This window comes from Emydura macquarii, unplaced genomic scaffold (assembly GCF_026122565.2).
Source record: "Emydura macquarii macquarii isolate MOO-44397 ecotype Brisbane River unplaced genomic scaffold, CSIRO-AGI_Emac_v2 contig_1263, whole genome shotgun sequence".
In the NCBI taxonomy this organism is placed as follows: domain Eukaryota; kingdom Metazoa; phylum Chordata; order Testudines; family Chelidae; genus Emydura; species Emydura macquarii.
Window position 1 is genome coordinate 1,104,087 of NW_027131400.1, and position 23,316 is coordinate 1,127,402.

At 39.3% G+C, this 23,316-nt stretch overlaps 1 protein-coding gene across 1 annotated transcript in view; it reads right to left on the reverse strand.

Annotated features, from left to right (window-relative positions):
- The window catches only part of ABCA13 (ATP binding cassette subfamily A member 13), a 239,364-nt gene that overhangs the window by 89,043 nt on the left and 127,005 nt on the right, over positions 1-23,316 (reverse strand). The window contains 6 exon segments of the mRNA XM_067550331.1: positions 1,664-1,772; positions 7,725-7,812; positions 9,045-9,163; positions 11,432-11,513; positions 12,433-12,534; positions 13,618-13,864. Of these exon segments, the coding sequence (XP_067406432.1) occupies positions 1,664-1,772; positions 7,725-7,812; positions 9,045-9,163; positions 11,432-11,513; positions 12,433-12,534; positions 13,618-13,864 (747 nt within the window).

Sequence of the window (23,316 nt, forward strand, 5' to 3'; positions counted from 1 at the left end):
GGAGACCAGATTCCATTGCTATTAATACTGCTGGACAACAATTCAAGAGAAAATCTTGGCTGGTTACTAAACCATCCCCACCCCCCATTCTCACACACAAACTTAGTAAAGTCAAGGTTAGACTAACATTTTGGGATGACAGCAGAAATCAGTAAGGCCTTTTTATCAGGAGCAAATCTTTATAAACAATTAATCAAAACAAGGTACTGTAAAAGCTAAAACAAAAGACCTCTCTAACCTAGTCCTCAGAACCTTATTGTAGAACCCTGGCATCCCATGTATTCTCTTCCTTAAAATTCTAACAGCTCCTCTATTATGTGAGGAAAGGACAGAGGGGAAGCTGGAATTAACCACTTACCCATGAACTGTCACTCAGACCTATGCCAAAGTAGGGCTGCTCCAGCTGGTTTTATGGGGGTCAATGGGACTACTCACGGGAGTAAAGCAAGAAGGACTTGGTCCAATATCTGTAATAAAACCTCCCTTCCTTCTCCCAAAGAACTGATTCATTTTCACTGTGCCCAAAGCTTATAAAGGGTAACTATCATTTAGATGATTTTAAAAGTTTCTAGATCAACCTATCCCAAGATTTGTTTCCACACCACAATGGCTACTCCCCTCTGCTTGGCATTATAGGCACAACTATGTTATTTCATATTCTAGTGAGTCTCTTGCAGTAAAAAAATAACTATTTTGTTAAGGTAGGAAGAGAACTTGGTTTTTCCCCCCATTTTTGAGGGGTCCAATTATTCCCTTGACGCTTAAAGAAAGACATTCAACAGTACTACTACTCATCTTGACAGGGAAAAGTTATCCTCTGAAAAGAGGGAAAAAAGTGGCCTTAACTCAAGGCAGGATTATACATCTCAACAAGCTTCCTAAAAACCTTCTTCAGCAATATGTTAGAAAATATTTTGTACTCACCATAAACACAGAGTCTCTTGTTGAAATTATCCAAGGTGTACAGAAAATTTAACAAACAGCCTACCATGTTGAAATTCAATAATCCCTAGTAACCTTTTGAACACCACTTTTTAAAAAATTACTTTCAATCTCTCTCTCTCCTCTTTGAGAGCATACAATGATTACTTTCTACATCAGAGTAGCATGTTTATAAAATCTATCCCACAGGATGTCATCAAAACCCATTCCAGAAATATGACAATAAAGCTGTACTTGTAAAAATGCTTTCCACCCACAAACAGCCATCCACCAAAAAAATAATCACAACATGTTTTGTAGCATTAACCTCAAATGTCAAGGAGCTTAGGTCCCAGGTTGAGCTTAGGACCCAACATGCAATACCACTTTCAAAATAGTCTGATATTTGGGATTGCTTATGTTTCAAAATAGAATAAATATGTTGAATTTTGTAGAAGTTCATTAAATAGTTATGGATCACAGTAATTTGTGATTACTGCACCAAACACATAAATCAGTTCAGTAGCACATATAACCTCTTAGTTACATTAATATTTTATGCCCCTCCTTATAGCATCCCTGAAAGTCTGCAAATCTACTGCTGCCCTTTTGGGAGGACCTTAAATATCTCCACAAGTTTTCACACTTATATAATTTGATTTTAATTTTTTACTTTTAAAAACTATCAGCATTTTTAGAAAGAGATGAATGCACATTTGAACTGAAATTTGAAAAATATTACCATACTGTCTCCAATCCACAGAAGAAGGCAAATTCAGCCACAGAATAAGGTTGTTGAGTTGATTTAAGTAAGATGGCAGTGAATGGAAATCTTTCTGGTTGTACCACACCTGAGAGAGAGAACAGAGATATTATATGAAAGATGGCTTGAACCAGAATCTCAGATGCAAATACCCTGGGATTTTAGGGAATTTCAGATCCAACATTATGTAAGATTACAGGAGCTATGTGCTCCTCGGAAGAGCCACATTCATGGGATGGGATGTTCTGGGTGGAACACAATCCAATGAGTTGTAGAGGTCCTTTGGTTGAGTGCAGTGATTGTCAACCCTTTCCATTCCAGGGCTCTCCATCCAACTAGCAACCAGAGAAGAAGAGAACTCATGGTTTAGTGGATCACCTAAACCAGCCTCTTACATCAATATACATGAAACACATAACTCTCCTATTTGTGCTGAAAAGGTAACATTAATTTGAAACCCAGTGGGAAAATTTAGAAAACAAAACAGATAATTTTTATTTTAAGCTTTCAAAATGAGATCTGCAAGCAATAGAAAACACAACAATTAGGGCTAATGTGTGCTTGCACCCTATGCTCAAGAAAAGGTGAGTGGGAAAGGAGGACTCAAAGGTAAGGACTGCATGAAACTAATGATGCTAGCCACTTCATATTTGGCATGGAGGAAAGAGGCTAATAAGTCACCTACCATCAACATCTATCCAGCAGAGTTTCCTAGGCATAGAAAAGCATGAATACTACTGCTCTTAATGGATGTTGAAACATGCTCCCCCTGCCCAACGAGGAGCTTTGGGGGCAGTGTTTCAGAGTTTAGGCAAAGTACCTTCTTGAACAATGCAGCTCTGTCCCCAACAAAGTAAAGTCTTTCTGACATAACCCAGCCCTTCTCCAAGTACAGGTACAACCCAAGCTTCTGTCCCACAGCCTGACCAATATGCCTCAGGCTTTAATGGAATTACCGCCTCCTGAGGTGAGAAAATAGCATCATCTCTTTCAGAGGAGACAACTAACAAAAGTAGTGATGAGTTCCTTTCATAGTGGGGTTTCTTGGTGGATACCTGTCCAGGGAACCTGGGCTGATGACCCTCACCAACTCATTTCACATAGGCCACCAAACAGACATTAGATGGCAACCATTTTAACTTCTTTACACAAAAGGAATATTTATTTGTAGGGATTAGAGAATCTTTATTTACAAAAGAGTTTCACTTTTGGAAGGATAGTTCTCTCTCTCACAGCTCTAAAGTATAGCTAGCTCTAGCATGCAGCTACTAACTGTAAAGAATTATGAATTGGGGATTGTTTTTGGCTCTTAGGGTTCTCCTATGTTCCAATCGGTAGCATAAGAACTCCCCCATAATTATTTACTTTGCACACATACACCCTAAAATGCTCACACCACAACTCTATCCAAACAGTTGTGGGATGGATACTGGTAAAGATTGAAATCCATCAGAATCACTATTTAATCAGCAGGGGAGTCCCTGCTGGTTCAGAAAAAAAGAATAAGATAGAAAGGAAATAGGACCAAGGTCTCCTGAATGCAAGTACAGGAACACTCTACAGATACTCAACCTTCAGATCTCTGCACTTCCTGGCCACCTGTGCAACCACGTGCCAGAACATAATCAAAATTGAGTTAGCAAGAGGAGCCAATTCCCCCGCACAACATCTCATTTCTTCCTCTCTCTAGTCCAGTAAAATCTTTCCAAATAAGAATGTTAAACGTACATAATGGAATCCATTGCAATTATGCACATTGTAAAGAAAAAAAGAAGCAATTACAAAAAACAATAATGCAAGATTCTGCTGACACATCCTCAGTTAATTGGAGGCAGGGGAGAGGTCTCAATAAGTATTCACAGAATATCCTAGTAAATTTCATAATGTAACCAAAATAAAAAGGAAAGCAAAAAAATTGACAATATAGTATTGTCTGTAACAATACATTTAAAAGTCCAATAATTAGAATCACAGCATCTTCAGAGCATTCTCAGCATTCTTCATCCAAGAATGGGATAAAATTATGTAACTGAGTCAAACCATCAGAAAATAACCAAATTAAAGCAGATTATTTAATCATTTATAATCTGGCAAAAAGAAAAAAGTCCTTTATGTTATTATCTGCATCAGAGGATGCATCTGGTTCTTTTTCAAAAGCCTGAGCACAACTAATTTAAGTGACCACAACATTGAAAAACAAGTATTGATATTTAGTTCTATCCAAAATACCACACAATTTTGCTAGACAAAATACTGCAAAATGGATGAAATTTTTTGGGGATAAAAGGGAATATGGGGGAAGAAATTGCAGATTAATCTTCGTTTTCTAATTGGGTCTGACATACCAAGCCCTGGAAAATCTCTCTTCTATCACAGGACCTGTTTTAATTCTCATAAGTGGTAGAACCTAATTACGGTAGTACGCATGATTGAGGGATAGCGCATTGGGGTGGGACTCAGGACATCTGGACCTGAGTCCCATCTCTGTAATGTCCTCTTCCTGTTTAATCTCATCTATCCGTGTCTGAATTCTTGTGTGACTGTGGATAAATCAATTAATCTATGTACCTCAGTTCCCCATCTGCAAAAAGGAATACTTCCGTAAAGGACTATGAAGTGCTCAGATATCACAGTGATAAGGGCCATAGAAATACATAGATAGTTGTGTGTTTGTATATGCACATATATTCGTCTACATGCATATTTCTACAAATATCACAGGGGACAAAGTAAAATGTTTTAATGGACACCAGATATTTTGCCAAGGTGATTGTACATGATCTCCACTGAAAAGGGTAGATCACAGTTAACATCCATGAGAACATCTTTGAGAAGAGCAGTTGGGTATTCCTTACATTAATGCTATCCAATTGTGAATTTACATCATTTTATCTTCCATTCATGGTCTGACAAATTTCTTCTACAGTGGGAATCTCTTTTTCAAAATTAGAATTACATGGTGAATGGGCATAGGCTACCGGTTTGGGATCCAATCTATTTCTGATTGCCTCAGTGCAATGCTAACCTGTGACAATTTGGCTAACCAAACTGCAATAGGTATTGAGAAGTCAAACTAGAGAAAAGCCTACCCGGGGTGGTGCCCCCAAAAATCTTAGTTACAGACCACAACAAGAACTCCAACTGTCTTTAGGGCTGCTTAGATGTTTTTGTACATTAAGTTTTATACACGTCTGAAGATGAATTTTAGCACTTATATAGCACTGTCAATGGGTTGGTCACCTTCCAAGTACCTCCTCATGGCCTCAGAACAGCCCTGAAAGCAGCCATTTGCCTCACTTTCCCTCTTCACGGGGCTTCTAAATAAACTCCACAGAGGGTTTCACAAATCCAATGACTATAGCACTCTGGAGAGTCTGATTTTTTTCCACATGAAATTCACAAACAGAAAAAAGTCTTCCACTTCAGCCTTAAGATGGGCAGAGTCTCTCCTCCCTGATAGCTGTCTCTTTCTTCTGCCTGAGCAGCTGGAGAAGATGCAAGGCCTGGCCTGCCTTCGGGCCTTCTCTCCCAAAAGAAGTCAAACTTCCAGATGGGCTTGTCTCCCTTCCTCATATCAAGGACCACTGCAAGAGACTCTCCCTTCTTGCTGCTCCCTGGTTGTCTTTCCATGAGCATCCTCCTCTCCCTGCAGCTCTTATAGGGGAATTGCCTGATCCCTGCTCAGGAGTGCTCTTCAGTAATTAGGGTTAGCTGTCCCCAAGCCTCTGATGCTTAAAAGAGCAAGTCACCTTGCTACAGCACTTTATAGTTCAGATTACCAATAGAGACAATGAACACGCAACACAACTTGGGGGAAGGGATGAGCTGTTGAGCTCTGCTACACATGTCTGTTCAATAACAGTCATCTTTGAATGTCGCATGCCAGAGTTTTTTCAAACACATTTGGTATGTGATACACACTGTGAGTGTATTTTTGTCATATACCTGGAATAAGATGCTCCTAAGGTGCTAGCCACCTTCCATATTTTGTCTGGGTATTTTTAAAATTGGAGTGGGAAACTGGCTGTCATGCACACCCTGAAGTAGAGGGGAATAATTTGTGAAGGACTCATAGGTTTTCTGCAGCATAATGAATTGTACAGTAAGTCTCTTCATATGCAAATTTTCCATTTTTGTTCAGAAAAGGCTATGTAAATGGTACATTCACTGTCTTGTGAACACGCAGGAAAGGTCAAAGTAAAAGACTGGTCATTAATTATTGAAAGGTTAATGCAATAATTTGACACTACATCAGTTGAAAGCCACTTCAAGGAGGTAGTTTAGATAACACAGTGCCCTTTATAAGTCTAATGCACTATTATGTTTGGCTCTGAAAAATGAAGCTCACTCACTAACCGTAGAACTATAATTTATCCTTGTGCTGATGACAGGTGGAGTAGGTGCCAAAGACAAAACAAAAACCAACCAAACAAAGAACAGCAGCCAGAGAAACACACTATATTGGACTCAACTGCTTGATTATGAATTGATCAAGTCAAGAGTTCAAAGCTGCAAGTAATCTGAGGGACCATAAAAAAACAAAATGGAAATTCAAATAGTTGGGTTTTTTCCTGGACAAATCCAGACGGCAAAGTTGTCAAGTGGCTTTTATAAAAACTCACGGATTGCAGCAAACCAAATGTCAGAAAAGGAGTGTATCCATGTCCCATTTTAATAACTAACCTCCCTTCCCTGTTGATAGTTTGGAGCAAGGCTTGGGTAAATGGTTCCACCTCTACTTCATTTACAAGAAACAACAAGAAACTTGAGTTTTTATCCTCTTTCCAACCTATATAAAATTTTTAAGGCCAATGCTTCTTTCTGTCCAGCTCCAATTTAGCATTCAAAGGTCATCTCCCTTAACACACGAGACAACTCACTTCTTCAGTGCCCTTCATTTCAACAGAAACACAAAATACAGGTCAGCCATATAGACCCTGAAACACACCTTGGAGGCTGCAGTTCCTTGGAGGCTGCAGACCCTGAAACACACCTTGGAGGCTGTTGCTGGACTCTCACTCTAGTAGTTCTCTGAACAGTTGTATGAACATTAAAAAGACTTTTCAGGTAGTCTTAGGAAGGTCTTATAGCCAATGTGAACTAAATAAAATCTGCTAGACTGCCTATTCCCCACTGAACTGTAGATTCCATCCAGTCTTCTACATTGTCCTCTCCGGAAATATTTCCAGTGCACTTCAAATGGCCTTTAAAAAAAAAATCTCTCTGAATTTGGTGGATGCAGGATTATTCCTTCAGTGGCCTCTAATGAACAGCTCCAAACCAGTTAATCAGGAAAACTGAGAGAGTGAGGTACAGTGCCAGGAAGTATGATTTACTGGTTAAAACATAAGTCTGGGAGCTGAGAGATCTGGGTGCTACGCCCCTGGCTTATTATGTGACCTCATGGAAGACGTGAACTTCACAAATTCTCTAGCTGTAAAAGGGGAATAATGCATACTCAGATTTGTAAATTATTTTAGGAACATTTTATAAGTGCAAAGTATTATTTACTTGTTTCTCTTGAGTAGCTACTCCAGACATCCACATTTTTACTCTTTGAAAGCAATGAAATTGCTATGTATATTTTAATTTGTTTGCTGCTGTGTTTTTTTTTTGTTTGTTTTTGTTTTAAAAAGAAAAGACTATTGATCACAGGACTGAAATAGCCATCAGCAAAACAGAATTGATAGTTCAATATACTCCAGTCAATTCTGAGATTGATTTTAGTAGGAATAAAAGGGAAACAAAGAAACATTTAGGCTGACTATCAGGAAATAGTTTTAAAAGTGAGTTCAATTAGATTGTGAAATAATCTCCCAAGGGAAGTGATGAAAACCCCCCATTTGAGTTACTTACAATTGAAGTGTATAAAGCGCAGTGTAATATAACAATCCTGGACAGAGGAATTGACTGAAAGATCTAGTCGTTTTTCCCCCAATTTTAAACACAAGGATTCTAAAATTACATTATTATATGTTAAGCCAGGAATCTGAATAGTTTGACATTCCAACAGGGATTGGACTATATATGCACATCTTACCTTAGCCAGAGGCTTAGAGTATGTTTTATTCAGTTTTAGGTCTTGAAGTTCAGGGGATATTTTTGCACCAATAGACCAGCCTCCATATCTAGTAATACAAAACAAAGTGATGTTAGGTTATCTGTGAGCCACTTATCTGCAAGGAATGTTTTCTTGCAACTCAGAATTCAGAAACATCTTTATTATGTTTTACATGTAAAGTTGTAAGTATAGTTTAGCCCCATATAATCACCATGTTTATATTTGAAAGAGAACTCTAATGTGCTTCTTATATGCAAGTGAATAGTATATGCCTTCAAGCAAGTGAGTCCCCTTAGAACACCACAGATAAGGTCTGTATTTTCAGAAAAGGAAAACACAAATAAGCTAATGAGCAAGAAAGGGGTTATTAGCATATGAGGTAGTTTTGATCCTCATAAAAGTGTTTAAACCTTCAACAGTTTCCAACATTCAAAATGTGTTTTGATCATTAACCGTAAAAACATACCTTTTCTCCGTTTTATTGTGTACCAATCAATTTAATGTACTTTTTCATGTGTATGTGTAACACTTCACTCTTCTTGATAAAGTTGCACCTGCTCAAATGTTTGAAATTATGTCACTCTTCAGTGGCTGACAATGAAGCCAGGCTGAATTAAGGCATAGACACTACATGGAGCTATGTCTCGGGCCTCAGCTCCTTATATCAGAATCTGAATTTTCACTTAAAAAAAAAAAAAAAAGTAACTTTCTAGCTCTTAGGGTTGCAAAGAAAATCTTGAAGCATGGCCAGAGCTATTCCCAATACAGCAAATACAGCAAATTCCCAATTCAGCCTGAGTCTACAGAAAACCTGCAACAATAGCTCTGAGAAGTGCAAACTATCCTATTGATCTCTGTGCAATGTTAACACCAAGATCTACCACTCTGGGGGCCCCGCCAACACCACCCCAACAGAGGTCTCTGAATGGCAAGAGGGGAAGAGTCCCACTGACCCTCCCAAATAATATACAGTCCAACTGAAAGTGTAAGTAATGGGAAGCTTCAGTGGGAGGCAGCCCCAGTTGGCCTTAATCCAACTTGGATGTAAACCCTGGTACCAGGGACAGATGCTGAAGATTCTCCTTTAGCGCCAAAAGGCCTGTGCAGCTGGAAGTCCCATATTGCACATATACAATTTAGCTGACAAGCATATGATCTGTCTGTACGAGACCAATGTTATCCTAGGGATTTATACTGAGGCCCATCACTGAACTATCTGAGTATTATGCTATCCATTTGGCTGAGACAACTTTTCTAGCAACTTATTAAGTGGACGCCCTGTAGAAATTTTAAGATTACCTTGCTTTGTTTGTAGGCATGATTAAGTATTCTTCCACACTGAAACCTGAGAGGTTGTACAGAATATGTCCTTTCCTGTTCTTCAGGTAGGGAGCAGACACACTGAAGCTTGGGCACTTCTGGAAAACAACACACATATAACAGTAAAGATATTTAAAAACCTTAGCCACTATTGTTTTGCCATGGTTCCGAACTCACACTCAAACTTTACTGCCTTGCTTTTCAGCTGCATTGGCCTTTTCCAGCATTTGTAACTTTTCAATAAATTAGGTATGGTTTTTATGTTCATAGGACATCTGAAATCATGGTAGCTGTCACTTGTATATCGAAGCCACCTTTGATTTCTATTGCAACCTTATCAGTCAACTAGTTTTAGAAACATCAATATCTTTTATGCATGCAATTTTGGGAAGGTTTACAGCAATGAAAAGGCAATGAGACTTTTACAGTCACTATCATTCATCTGTGGAAGCTGAAAATAAACACACAATTCACTGAACAGAGTATGAGGGGGACAGAATTCAAATTCACATGATGTGTTTGATGAGAAATACATGAAAATGTTCATTAATGATTTGCTGGAATTCTTTCCTTGGACCAGAGAGTGGGAAGAAGAGACAAAGATCTGGTGATGGGGGAAGCTAATATTGTGGGCATAAGCAGCGCTGGAAAATGTTGTGCTTATCTGAAATCTGAATCTCTCAGGGGTTCTGAGTCTCCACAACTGCAGGCTCTGTCTACACCGTCCACCAGAGAAGATCAAGGTGACATTTCCTCCTTCTACCCTCCACTATATTTTGATGAAGTTACAGAGTCTCATTGTCCTGCCGATCTCCAGTGCCCTTGAATTACAATTTTGTGCATTCTAAATCTGTGTTTCCTGAATACATTGAACATAAGAATGCCGAATGTAGCAGTCAAAGGTGCTCCCAGCCCAGCAGAGAAATTGCCAAAACATATGGTCCTCAAAACATCATTAACAATGGTAGGGGCCTTTGGTGGGAGAAGGAAAATGTCGGTTATTCAAACCTTAAAGGGCCAAATAAAGAATTAGGCTGCTTTTCAGGCCAATTATTACTCAATCCATCATTGATAAGAACATAAGAAGGTCCAGGAAAAGGCCATCTAGGCTAGCATAACTTCTCTTTTTAGATACACTTTTGCTTTACTGCTCACCACTTTCCTCTATCTTCATGTAAGTGAGTTGGCAAATTCACTTGCCAGGAATAAAGATCACAACAACCATCTATTCCAAAATCTTTTCCAGAGAGGCTAGCTTCATTTTCAAACATGAGCAAACAAATTCAAAGTACTGTCCTAACCACTTGTGGATTTCCTAGCTTCCACCAGCTGGGAGGGGAGAGAACACACACTTCCACTCTGAAAGTAGACCAACTTTAAATTTATTAGACATTGTTTTGTATTTCAACCATGTAATTTAGTACTTTGAACTTGAATTACCATATCGTATTTTAGGCAAAGTTTTACATGATGATGAGAGTTCAATTCATCTGACTTGTGTTACCTCAACTGAAGCTGCATGACCACTTTGGAAGGAAAAATTTGGTCCCTAATATTACTAGGATTGTTTTAGTTGTACATTATATGCAGATAATAGAATATTTCCATATAGAGAGATTCTTACCCTCCAAGCTTGCACTCTATTATCTCCAGAGCAGATAAGAATAAACTACAGTAACAGAGGGAGAAACTGGGGCTGTGATCTGTTAATTCTCATTACAATTACAAGACTATTGCAGGATCTAAATCAAGGTTTGGGAATAGATGGGGACAATTTGCCCACAAAGCCCCAGAGTGGTGTCATTCACAAGTGCACAAAGAATGAAGACAAAAGTTCCCATGTTCCGGTGCCAGCCACATTTGCAGTCTTTGTGCTATCCTGCATACAAGGGATGCTTCCTGCTAGTGTTTCATTGGATTCCCATCCCCCCATGCCTTCCATAGGGTGAAGAGGAGATGAGACAGTCCCTAGCCCCCTCTGCACTGGCCAGCTGAGAGTGATAGCTATGGATCAAATGCTGCTAAGACAGGTCTGAGCCCAACTTCTCAAACTCCCAGATCTTGGTTTTGCTGAGCTTCACACATTCAGATATATGGAAAAACATATCTAAAATGTCTGAAATACGTCTGTTTCATATACCGTATTCTCACAGTGATACATTTCTGAAAGATATGATAGTTTCACGAGGTTGACATAGCAACTGCAAGTGTTTTGTCCAGATGTAAACTAATATTATTTCACACATTATTTTTCTGAAAACTTTAGAACATGAAGTCAAAGCAATACAAGACAGAGAATGAAATCTCCAGTCATAATGAGGCCAATACACGTGTTTCATTTCGTTGAGGAAAAGAATAAGATATACCCCTTGATCTGTCACACATCCACATGCATCCAAGAGTTCCTGGGGTGAAAGAGGCTCAGACTGCCAACATGAATAATTTTTTCTACAGGAGGAAAAACAAAAATAGGAACAATCATTAAAGATAAACTATAATGTTTTATCTAATATTGGATTTTGAAAGAGTGACAAACAGTTGCTGTATCCACAACACTGGTGCTAAAATAATGGTTTTATTTTCATTCCATTAAATAATGCCAATTTTATGCATTGTGGACCAGAATATCAGGATTTCTCACACTTCTAACTTATCACTGCAATCCTCTGACATGTGCATGCAAATCAGGTACTTTCATGAGCAAACAGCCAATTAGCTGTACACCAGGTTTTTGCATGCATAAGGCAGATGCAAGTAAACGTATGAGCCCAGTCAGACACTTGGAAACTTGGAAAATCTGGGCCTTGTATTTAATGAACAAAGTGATACTTGCAGATACTGACTGTATCACCAACCTTCATTCTTACTGACTTCAGCCTGATCCAAATCCTACTGAAATTAATTGGAAGAGTCCCACAGACTTCAATGTGACTTAGAAGCCTATTATGTATTTCAGCTTGAAACCAGCACATTCGTCAATACGGTTTTTTAAAAAAGTCATACTAAAATGGTCAAACAAAGCATAAGACATACTATGTAAAATAAGACATAAAATTATTTAATCACAGGATTCCATGTTATCCATTATTTAACTTTTGGAAACATATTTTATATTAAATTTATATTTCATAAGGAAAGATTGCATCCAGTGCTCTACATCTAATAAAGATTATTTCTATTCAAGCAACTAATAGTTAATAACTGTTTGTTTAATGAATAAATATTACTATAAACATAAAATCTCCCAAAACATGAAATGTAAATAGTAATTATTGACTCACCTCCCACCCTAAGGAATCTCTGTAGCAATAGTAGTAATCATTAAATTAGTCACATAGAACATTAAAAAAGAAGTTTTATTGTTTACTCTTACACATCTGGTCTTGAATAGGTGCACGGGTGATCCTGGTCTGCAAAATATCTCAACAGCACAGAAGAAAGGTTTCCCAGATCATCACTTTCAGTGCTGCTGAGAGGAAAGGGGGATAAATAACAAGGTAGTTAGAACTAAGGTGACCCACATTCAGGCACATTAGTAGAAATTGAAGCAGCATAAAATAACTTTGTGCAAAACATCTGCCCTAGCGCTATATTCATAATATCTATGAGACAGAAGAATAGCTCACCATTTATTTTATTGATTAAAAACTAAGATTTTTTTCTAGTTTTAAAAACTAATTGTTAAATGTAAAGGAATTCAAAGTAAAGGTTAATACATAGACCTTAACTCTGCCTCTCCTCCAGTTACTGGCATGAAACTCCACCAGTTTTCATAGAAAAGAAACGTAAGTCTTTCACCTTTCATGTATAAGTTAAATAGTATAGACCTTTTGCTTTATGATATAATCTGCATCCACCTTTTTGACCTATAAACAGGTACAGGCAGCATCTCTATCCAATATTGCAAGGGAATATACGGTATTGTGGGGTCTGCTGCCTGTATTTGGCACAGAGTAGGACTGCAGACACTGTAAATTGGGCTGCACTTACAGACACTGACAGATCCAAAGGAAACACATGCAGACCTACTAGGTTCCACAGTCATAAATAAAGAAGTTTAAAGTTCAGTAGCAGAGACTCCCGATCTTGTAAGTGCTGGGCTGCATCTGCAGACCAAGGAAGCTTTGCAGGCCATGCCTACAGACCTAGTGAACTAAGCAGAAATAAGCTAAAGCAATAGCCATACGTGCACACGTGATTTTAGGCACACACATATAGTATATAAAAAAAATCTTATGACCAGTCTTGAAAGAGATTGCCCAATCCAGCCTGATCCAAAAACTTTGCCCTTTCTTAACCATCTGCTTTATGCCTCAACACATCATAAAATGCATTTCTGTTACTCAGATACCTTTCATTATTATCCACAAAATTAAAATATATGACTAACATACGTTTTTGATGGGGCAAGCAGCTTTCAAGGCTTTTTTTTTTTAAATCCAGTTGCTATAAAATGTGATTTTGATTACTCTGCTTAGAGAAAAACATCTTAAATAATAAAAAATGAGGACTCTTTTCCAGAGTTATTGATTATGATGAATGAAATTTTTACCTAAAGAAGGATTCTGCATTGTCGTAAAGACCTGGCATCAGCTTGAGTGAAGGATAATCAATAGCTAATGGCTTCACAGTAAACAAGGCCATTGCCATGGCAACAAAGAGGACAGGCAGCAGAACATTTGACAGAGTTCCTCTCCAGTCTCGCCTGGTGTGGTGAAACCGCTTCATTAAAAGGGCAGCAACTTGTTTAAGAACAAGCCTTCCTCCATGCACACTCTGGGCTTCCATGAGTGAGTCACCTGCTGAGGGACAAAAAAAGAATCTCTTCACAAACATGAATTGCCATTTCTGTGAAAACTCATGAGTGTCATCGGATACTAGATCCTCAAACAGAGAACGTGGTGACCCATTTAAAAAACAAATCTCTCTGACACGTGCACACACACATGCTATTTACCTTCCCTGGGAAACATTTAGTCCCTGTCAAGCTTAAAAATAAAACAACAGCCATAATAACAAATGACAGTAAGACAACATCACAGGCCAAATCTTGCACTGCTGATGACTCAGACAAAAATAACTACTGAAGTCAATGGTTGAAGTCAAAGAGAGTTTTGATTGAGTATGGACTGTGCTACAGTTGGAAGGAACTGTAACAGTAAAACCACAAACAATCCTGCTTACCATTTTCAGTTGAAGTCATTTGGTGTTTTCAACATGCGGTACAAATATCCTCTCTCAAATTTCAACATGTAACCACTGGCCTCAGGAGGAGGCAGTGTAGACCTGCACTGCTCCATGAAGAGCACAAGAGGCCTCAGGAACGCACAACCCCGGCCACAGCAACCCAGAGAGGATTTTACAGCCTACAACAGTATTTAGGATGGTGTAGCCGGCTCCTATAATGCTTCCCAGGAGTACCCACGGTTATAGAGTTATAGAATCATAGAAGATCAGGGTTGGAAGGGACCTAAGGAGGTCATCTAGTCCAACCTGCTGCTCAAAGCAGGACCAACCCCAACTAAATCATCTCAGCCAGGGCTTTGTCAAATCGGGCCTTAAAAACCTCTAAGGATGGAGATTCCACCACCTCCCTAGATAACCTATTCCAGGGCTTCACCACCCTCCTCGTGAACAGGATTTTCCTAATATCCAATCCAGACCTCCCCCCGCTGCAACTTGAGACCTTTGCTCCTAGTTCTGTCATCTGCCATCACTGAGAACAGCCTAGCTCCATCCTCCATGGAACCCCCCTTCAGGTAGTTGAAGGCCACTATCAAATCTCCCCTCACTCTTCTTATCTGCAGATTAAACAACCCTAGTTCCCTCAGCCTCTCCTCATAAGTCATGTGCTCCAGCCTTCTAATCGTTTTCCTTGCCCTCTGCTGGACTCTCTCCAATTTGTCCACATCGTTCCTGTAGTGGGGGGCCCAAAACTGGCCACAATACTCTACATGTGGCCTCACCAGTGCCAAATAGAGGGGGCTAATCACTTCCCTCGATCTGCTGACAATGCTCTTACAAATGCAGTCCAAAATGCTGTTAGCCTTTTTGGCAATAAGGGCACACTGTTGACACATATCCAGCTCCTTGTCCACAGTAACCCCAAGGTCCTTTTCCACAGAACTGCTGCCTAGCCAGTTGATCCCCAGTCTATAGCAGTGCATGGGATTCTTCTGTCCTAAGTACAGGACTGTGCACTTGTCCTTGTTGAACCTCATGAGATTTCTTTTGGCCCAATCCTCCAATTTGTCTAGGTCACTCTGTATTCTATCCCTATCCTCCAGTGTATCTACCACTCCCCCTAGCTCAGTGTCATCTGCAAACTTGCTGAGGGTGCAAATCCACCCCATCCTCCCAATTATTAATGAATATACTGAACAAAACGTGTTCACTACCTGTTCAGCCCAATTATCTAGTCAACTTTCTATCCATCTTATAGTCCATTCATCCAACCCATACTTCAACTTGCTGGCAAGAATATTTGTTGTTGTGAGGCACCTCGCTATTACCTACCCTTAACATGAGGGAGCCTTGTCTGTGCCTGCTGCGGCTCAGCTCCCTGAATCCACCAGCCTCTGGCAACATAAGCACTACTTTCCAGATCTCTTCAGGCCTAGCTCTCCCTCTGCAAGTTACCAATAGGCACACAACAGCCCCTTGAATCCTCTGACTGTCCCTCTGGAATGCTCAGCCTCTGTTGCACTGAACACACACAGAACTGTCTGATTTGCTACTCCCAAAGGAATAGCACACACCAGCTTCCAAGATTCAACTCAGGATCATCTCTCACATGATATATATATATATCTCCTCTCAGCACATATTTCACTCACTCACACACACACCCACCCCAAGAATAAATTCATCATCAAAGAACAGAGATTCAAGTGACTGAATGTAAAAATATTGGAAATATAAAACAAAAACATAACACATTATCTCCTACAAGATACCATGTCCTTCTCCAAGTACTTTCAACCGGGTTGGTTGAAATCTCCCCTTTCATAAGTTCAAGCCCACTGGCAACTTTTCTTCATAGATGAAAGGATAACTGGGGGTTCATCTGCACCCCAGATATAGTTTCAAAAGTTCATTCTTACTCCTAAACAGGGTGACCCCTGCTGTTTTTGTTTTTTCCCCACAGTCCACACAACCTGTTGATTAGCATTTTGCTCAGACTGTAAAGGGGTGTCCATTGCAAACTGAACAATACTTAATTTGCACATGACCAGTCAAGTGAGACAAGTATTTCTTCCCCCCACCTCAGCAGAAGTGAGAAAGAGGGGTGGGATCAACTCTCATCTCTGTCCCTTTTAAGGCTCTGTGCACACCTAGTGGAGTGCTGAGTGTCAATTTTGTCAGGCCTTTGCACAGGCCATTAAAGGCGGGTGCACCTTGGATAAGTGCCTGTTATAGTCTTGACCTGTGTGGACATCTGGGACCTGATCTAATGTCACTGAAATCAACCAGACTTTTTCCATTGGCTTTTGGACTAGCTATCAAAAGAAATTATTATATCCTCACAGAAACTAAACATGGAAAAGTCCCATTAGTGCGTTCAGTTCATCTCTCTGCCAATATAGGAATCTCCCCTATAGTATATTTTCTAATGCTTTATCCAGTGAAACTGATGGATCCAAATCCCAAGTGATGGATCAGTGCCCTAATAGGAAAGTATTCCATATTCTATTACAGCCCACATGCCACAGTTTTCCTGATATTCTCCTTCTCGGTTTCATCTCATTCATATTTAAACCCCAGTGAATTTTGTTATTTACTTCCTCTTCATTCTTGACATTAATACTCTTCAAATATGTGTAACACTGTTACCATGCCCTTCACCCCCATTTAGCTGTAGGTTGGCCAACTCTCTCTCTCTATGTATATATATTTCAGCTTCCTCTTTTGGTTAAAATGCACTGGTTTCTGGGGTTGCTTTTTAACAGCAGGTGTTTGTAGTGTAGCAAGACTGAATGGCTTGTTTGCACTATGACTCAATAAGGACTGGGAAAAACTGCCAGATCTAGTTAGATTTGTCCCTCTTATCTTGCATTCTATATATTGAGTTTTTCACAGATTTTATTTCTGCACTCGATTTTAACCATTGTTTGTGCAGGTGCTTTCAATTAGCCTTGGGGTCAGTTGTCTCTTTCCTTTCACAATTTCTTATGGGGTACTGGAATATTATGCTTTAATTTTGAAAGGTGGTTCCTCATATTGGCATGGGGCAGTGTTTTATATAGAGAACCGTCTCAGTTAAATGTAAAATGATGGCAGCTGAAGAGGGAAATATTAGTGAATACAAATCCCAGAAGAAAAGAGTTAGTTTTGGTACAGATAAGGAGAGAGAAGTTGGACTGATGAAGATAGAAGCAATATCAAAAGCTGACTTTTCCTCAAATGTTTGGCTTTTGAAGAACATGTGCCAAATTCTGTGTTCATTCCCATATTGAGTATGCCCAGTGGAAGTCAATTAATCTGCATGGGCCATTGGACAGAACTTGGCCAATGGGTTTCTTGTAACATTCAAAATGATGTACATTTTGTCCTAAGAAATTGCAATATTATAACCATATTTCAAGTTAAGTTTGCTGAAGATAGCATAAAAGAGTCTTTAAACTAAGACCGTATTTTTGTAACTTACACATGGGGGTTGGTGGGAACAGGTAGGGGACAGTGTAAAAATCAAGCTTGGTGATGAAGCGTACACTTTACTCACTGGAATTTATGATAATTTTAATTAGTATGTTTGGAGAGGAACAATATCTTCCCTGGGGAAATTCTGCCTCTTTAACCCACAATCTTTGCCTCCCCACTTTGCATCAGTCCCATGTACAACCCCATTCACGCTCTTAAACAAGGGTTGCAAACTTTGGCATAACTTTAATTTGAGCAAGAGTCACAATTTAAGAGGTTCTCATGCTTAAATGCCCCAGATAGCCCCACACAGGCAGCAAAACATACTACAGGCTAGATAGTGGCTTTGAAATCCATGGCAAAGAGAGGGATGCAAATGTGTAGCATACTAATGGACTGGCCACAGGATTCTGCTTCCAGACCCCTGAGGCAGCCAGAAGGCTTCCAGGGGCCCCAAAAGGGACACAACTCTGTTTTGAGAGTTCTGAATTTGCAGCACATACTTCCCCCCTAACCTCAGACTTTCAACTGGCACTGCCTCAGCACAGATTCAAACAGGCATGGAGAAGGCTTCTTGCTTTCTATTCTCCCCTCTTCATTGGGACTCCCCTGCAGAGTCTGTCAAGATAGGTTGCATGAAGGGTCAGAAACTACAATGCACCTCTGCATTAAATATATCGCTGAGCCCTGTTATTCACTAAGGCCTTGGTACAACACCCATTGACGCTTACAGACATTTTTGTACTTACTTTGATGGACATTTAAGCAAGGCCTAAATGCAGTCCCCCTTAATTACAGAGGTTACACTAACTGTGGGGAGCATTTGTCCCACCCCTCTCACCTTCTTCTTCCACTCATGAAAATGATTTTTATTTCAGAACAAGGAAAACAAGCCAGAGAGACTGAAATAAATCACTGTAAAATCTCCATGAAAGAGAAAGCAGAATCTATTTTCCATAACACAGGAAACCTCAGAACCCAGTTCCCGGCACACCTGCCAGGGAGACTTCTTAAAGATGCAGGACACAGAAAACAGAATCAATGTAAAATCCCCCACACATTTATAGCTGCACGTGCCACAGTTTGTATCTGAGGGTTTGGTCTATTAGAGAGACAGGGACTTAGCTGCAAAATTCAGATCCACATCCCAAACCCACCTCACAGTCCAGTGATGTTTGAGACCCAGCTTTTTAAGTGAGACCTCTTAAGAGAACACAGCTGTAGTGAAAAGAGAGGAAAATTGGTTTCACCGATTTCGTATGTACTTTTAAAACTCTACGAAGAATAATGACCAAGATTTTTGAATGCAACTAGGGATTTGGATGTCTGACTTAACACATCTGAAAGTACACTGGTTATCAGAGGATGGTGCTCAACCCTTTCTGAAAATCAGACCTTCTTAAAGCTTCACACATGGGACAACCAAAAATTGAGGCACAAAAAATTAGTGACTTTTAAAAATCTTAGCTGATGCATCTTCAACTGAACAGCATGTTGCTGAGATAAAAGCACAAATGAGTAGCTTGGCTACATGGGAATAAGTCATAAAATGTCATTTGAATCATTCACAGTATCTGACTTTTGGTACATAATTCACAAGTACAAGAAATAAATGAAGGTTGGCTTAAACCAGTTGCACCATTGATTTATAAAAGAAGACTATGGTGATTTCTTAAGGGAAAGATTGAATGAAAATAGAAGTCTGAATTCACCTGCTCCTCAGGAAAGAGAGAGAGAAAAATAGTAGCAAATTAAGTCAGGTATTTCAACAGGTAGAGAAAACAGAAATTGTCAAAACTGGATCAGACCAAACGTCCATCTAGTCGTACCCTGATTAACAGCGGCCAGCATCAGATGCTTCAAAGGAAGGTACAAGGGGCCTCCCCCAGAGAGATGTGGAATAATCCACCACACAGGAAAAACCCTTTATGACCCAAAATGCTTTGAAATTGGTGTAAACCCCAAAGCATATTTTACATCACTTTTAAAAACCCTGGATATTCGTATTAGCCACATAAATACCAAATCCCTCTCGCCATGTTTTTAGCCTCAATGACATCCTATGGCAATGGGTTGCACAGGTCGTATGTTATGTGCAAAAGCAGTTCCTTCTATCAGTTTTGAATTTGCTGTGTTTCAATTTTATTGACTGTGCCCCTTGTTTTTGTGTTATGAGACAGGGAGAATGGAAGTGCCTCATCTACCTTCTCTACCAACAATCCAAATCTTTTCAATCTCTCGGCATATAATAATTTTTCCAGGCCCCTAAGCATTCTTACTGCTTGTCTCTGAATCCCCTCTACTTCTGCAATATCATTTTTAAGATGAGTGACCAGTACTGCACACAATGTTCCAGATGAGGGTGAACCGTTGATTTATACAAATGGCATTAAACTTTTCTGTATTGTTCTCCATCCCATTTCTTATGCATCATACCGTTTTATTTGCTTTTTTGATTGCAGCTGCATATCAAGTAAAGGTCTACGCTGACCTTTCCACAATTATGCCCAAGACCTTTTCCTGGTTTCCTAAGATATTAAATCATTTGGAAAAAGAACAATTTGAATTTGATTTTCACGTTCATTTGAAATTCACCCCAGCATGCCCTGTTTTCTTCATTGACAATCTAATATATTTGCTTATAACTGGAATTCATATACTCATCTTTTGCTTTGAAGTAATTCCTTACATCCCTTTTGTATGTATGTCAGGAGACATAGGTGAAGCATGTGCTTCTGAGAATCAAGAGGCTTTCCACAGTTGCTAAAGTAATCATAAAGAATAGAAAAGGAACAGCCAACCACCCAGTTATGAATTTAACTTTCATGCTGACAGCATATAGAAATCGTCACATGAATAATTTAGTTGATAAAATTAAAAATCTGACCCAACTGTTAGAAATTGTCTTACATGACTTATGAGTGCAATTATGTGCAAGAAGTGTAATTATGTCCACAATTAAATTGTACTTCCCAATTTATCCAGACTCTCCCTTTGCATTTCAGAAAAGATTACTAGTGAATTTTAATTCATGAAGTTACTATCATCTACAGAAAAATGAGACAGAACGCAATCAACTCATTTCAATGCGTTCTGTAGTTTTGGACTCTAGGAACCAGAATTTTGAATGGTACAAAATGTTTTGAAGTTCTCAGTTATGATATAAAATTTCCGTGCTAAATTTTTGTTTTTTTAAAAGCAATGTGAATGATTTTAAATTTCTTTTGTCACGACACAAGTACAGTAGGAAGGAGGATGTCTAAAGGTTACAGCAGGTGATTAGGAGTCAGAGGTCCTTTTATTTCTGACTTTGTAACTGATTCAACTGCTGGAATGGAAATTTTTTTTTTCAAATCAAGACAAAAATAAAAATTTTGTTTCATTTCATTTTTATTTGAAATATTTTAGACTCAAAATGTCATTGAATTTTAAAACCAGAAGGGATCATCTAGTCTGATCTCCTGTGTGTCATGGGACACCACCACCACTCAGCACCTACATGCTAAATCCAACAGCCAAAAGGTATTACAGTCCACAAGATATTATAACTATTATGTGCCACAAGATGAGAATCTGAAAAAAATACATTTTGAGAAATTGATTCAAAACAATTATTTTTTGTTTTAGATTTTTTCAATCAGAAAGTCAAAATATTTAGTCTTCCAGAAAACGCTGATTTCAATGAAACCCCATTTTTCAATGGGAAAATTTTCCAGATGAAAAATTTCAACCAGCTCTACTTTACAGCTCTGTATCTATGTCCCTCTGCAAAAAGCTCTCCATGGGACTTAGGATCCATGAGCAGGGAGCTGAGGCAGTTGTGTGGGCTGTTCTGTGGAATCTGCTTGGGAACTAGTGCAGCTGAAGCCGGACATCAGACACAGCATGATTCAGTTGCAACTCCACAGCCCAGTTTTTCAAACCAGGCTTTGTGTAGAGGATTTCTTTTTTTGTATGTAAGGCATTCAAATAGTTTGAGATATCATATATTAAGTATTTTAGCACATGATCTATAAGGACTGTACCAGGGAAACCAAGGTCATCACCAACGTCACCAAATAAGCAAGAGAGGCTGAAAATTTTGGTAATGTTTGCAGAATTAAATTCATTCAGAAAAACAAAAGCACACACAAAACAGCAGACAAAACATACAGAGTGCACCACAACAAGACGGGGTTCATCAGCAAAAGAACCTGCTAGCAGCTTTTTTGGCCAGCAGCCTCTCCAGGCTTCAAATTACTGCAATTCTCAGGGGGTTGGGGAGAAAGGAAGCCCCTTCTTTTGTACGTCACAAACCGAGCTCTGCTTTTGGTGGAACAGGCTTGACTCAGCCCATCAGACCCATCATTTATAATTCATAAGGAAGAACTTATTTGTAGTCCTTCATTGCCCTCAAACTTACTCAAATGGGGCCTATGTCACACAACCTACCTCAATATACTACAATTAGATCTGGGTTTCTTTTTGCTGAGGCTGCTAGATCTCACCAGACTTCCACCCCCGCCACCAAAAAAGAATATTGAAGCCTCCCTGACCACTAATACCACAGCCCAGGCCCATTCTAGGAATATTTACAAAAAGTATGGCAGGAATTGCATTTAGTTCTATTCCACAGTCTCTAGGCTGTCATGGCTTAGGATGACTGTAGCAATACACCTGGCCAATATGCAATAGGGAACAAGCACCTCATAGCCCTCTCAAAGGTGGATCATCAGCTTGTGGGGGAGAGGCAGCTGACTTTATCAGCCAAAGGGAAGGATGAAGTTGAGTCTGAGGGTGGTGAGAAGTGTAAAAGGAGGATGGGTGTAAGAACAGTCACCCATACCCACCTCTTGCCCCCCATAAGAGGATGTATTTTCAAAGTTGCTATCTGGGATTTTACTATACAAATGACAGATTTGTACCCAAACCACAGTGTTTGAATCCTTCCATGCTTAGGATTAACATTCAGGTTTGTCTCAGATGATAAATACGTTGTACAGTTCCATATAAAATAGATTCTGATTAAATGCTGATTTAAAATATGTTGGTAATACACATTGGGGACTAAAAAAGCCATGAGAATCACAAGTCTTTCCCCTGTTTTGGCTTTTATTTCAACTCTGTACATTGCACCATGAAATATTCGGAGAAGTTTATAGACCAACTCATGAACGATCTGTCAATTTGTGATTAAATAAATGGGGTGCACATTCTTTGTTCTGTTTGCTGGAATAAAGCAGTTAAGTAAGCAATTTTCTAGTTGTCATGCAGCTGTGTTTCAAATGAAATGCGGCTGTTACAAACATTTCACCACTGATTCAAAACATACTACTCTCACACACAGTGATGGCAATGGCCAGAATGTTAACAGCATCGGCTTCTCTCGCCTTTTGGGAGATCATTTTGGGACAATTAACTAGCAAATGGATAATTCATTGCACTTTTTCATAGTACTGTATCTTGGGTACCACTGACAAAGCAATATTTGGAGTCTCAGCTGCTTCTGGATCAGGGAGTTGGCTAGATAGTTACTTCGACTTACATTATGCTCTGTTTTATTGATGGAAATGTGGGATCACAGTCTCAAAGTGACTGGAAGCTCTACACACATTTTCACAAGCAATATATA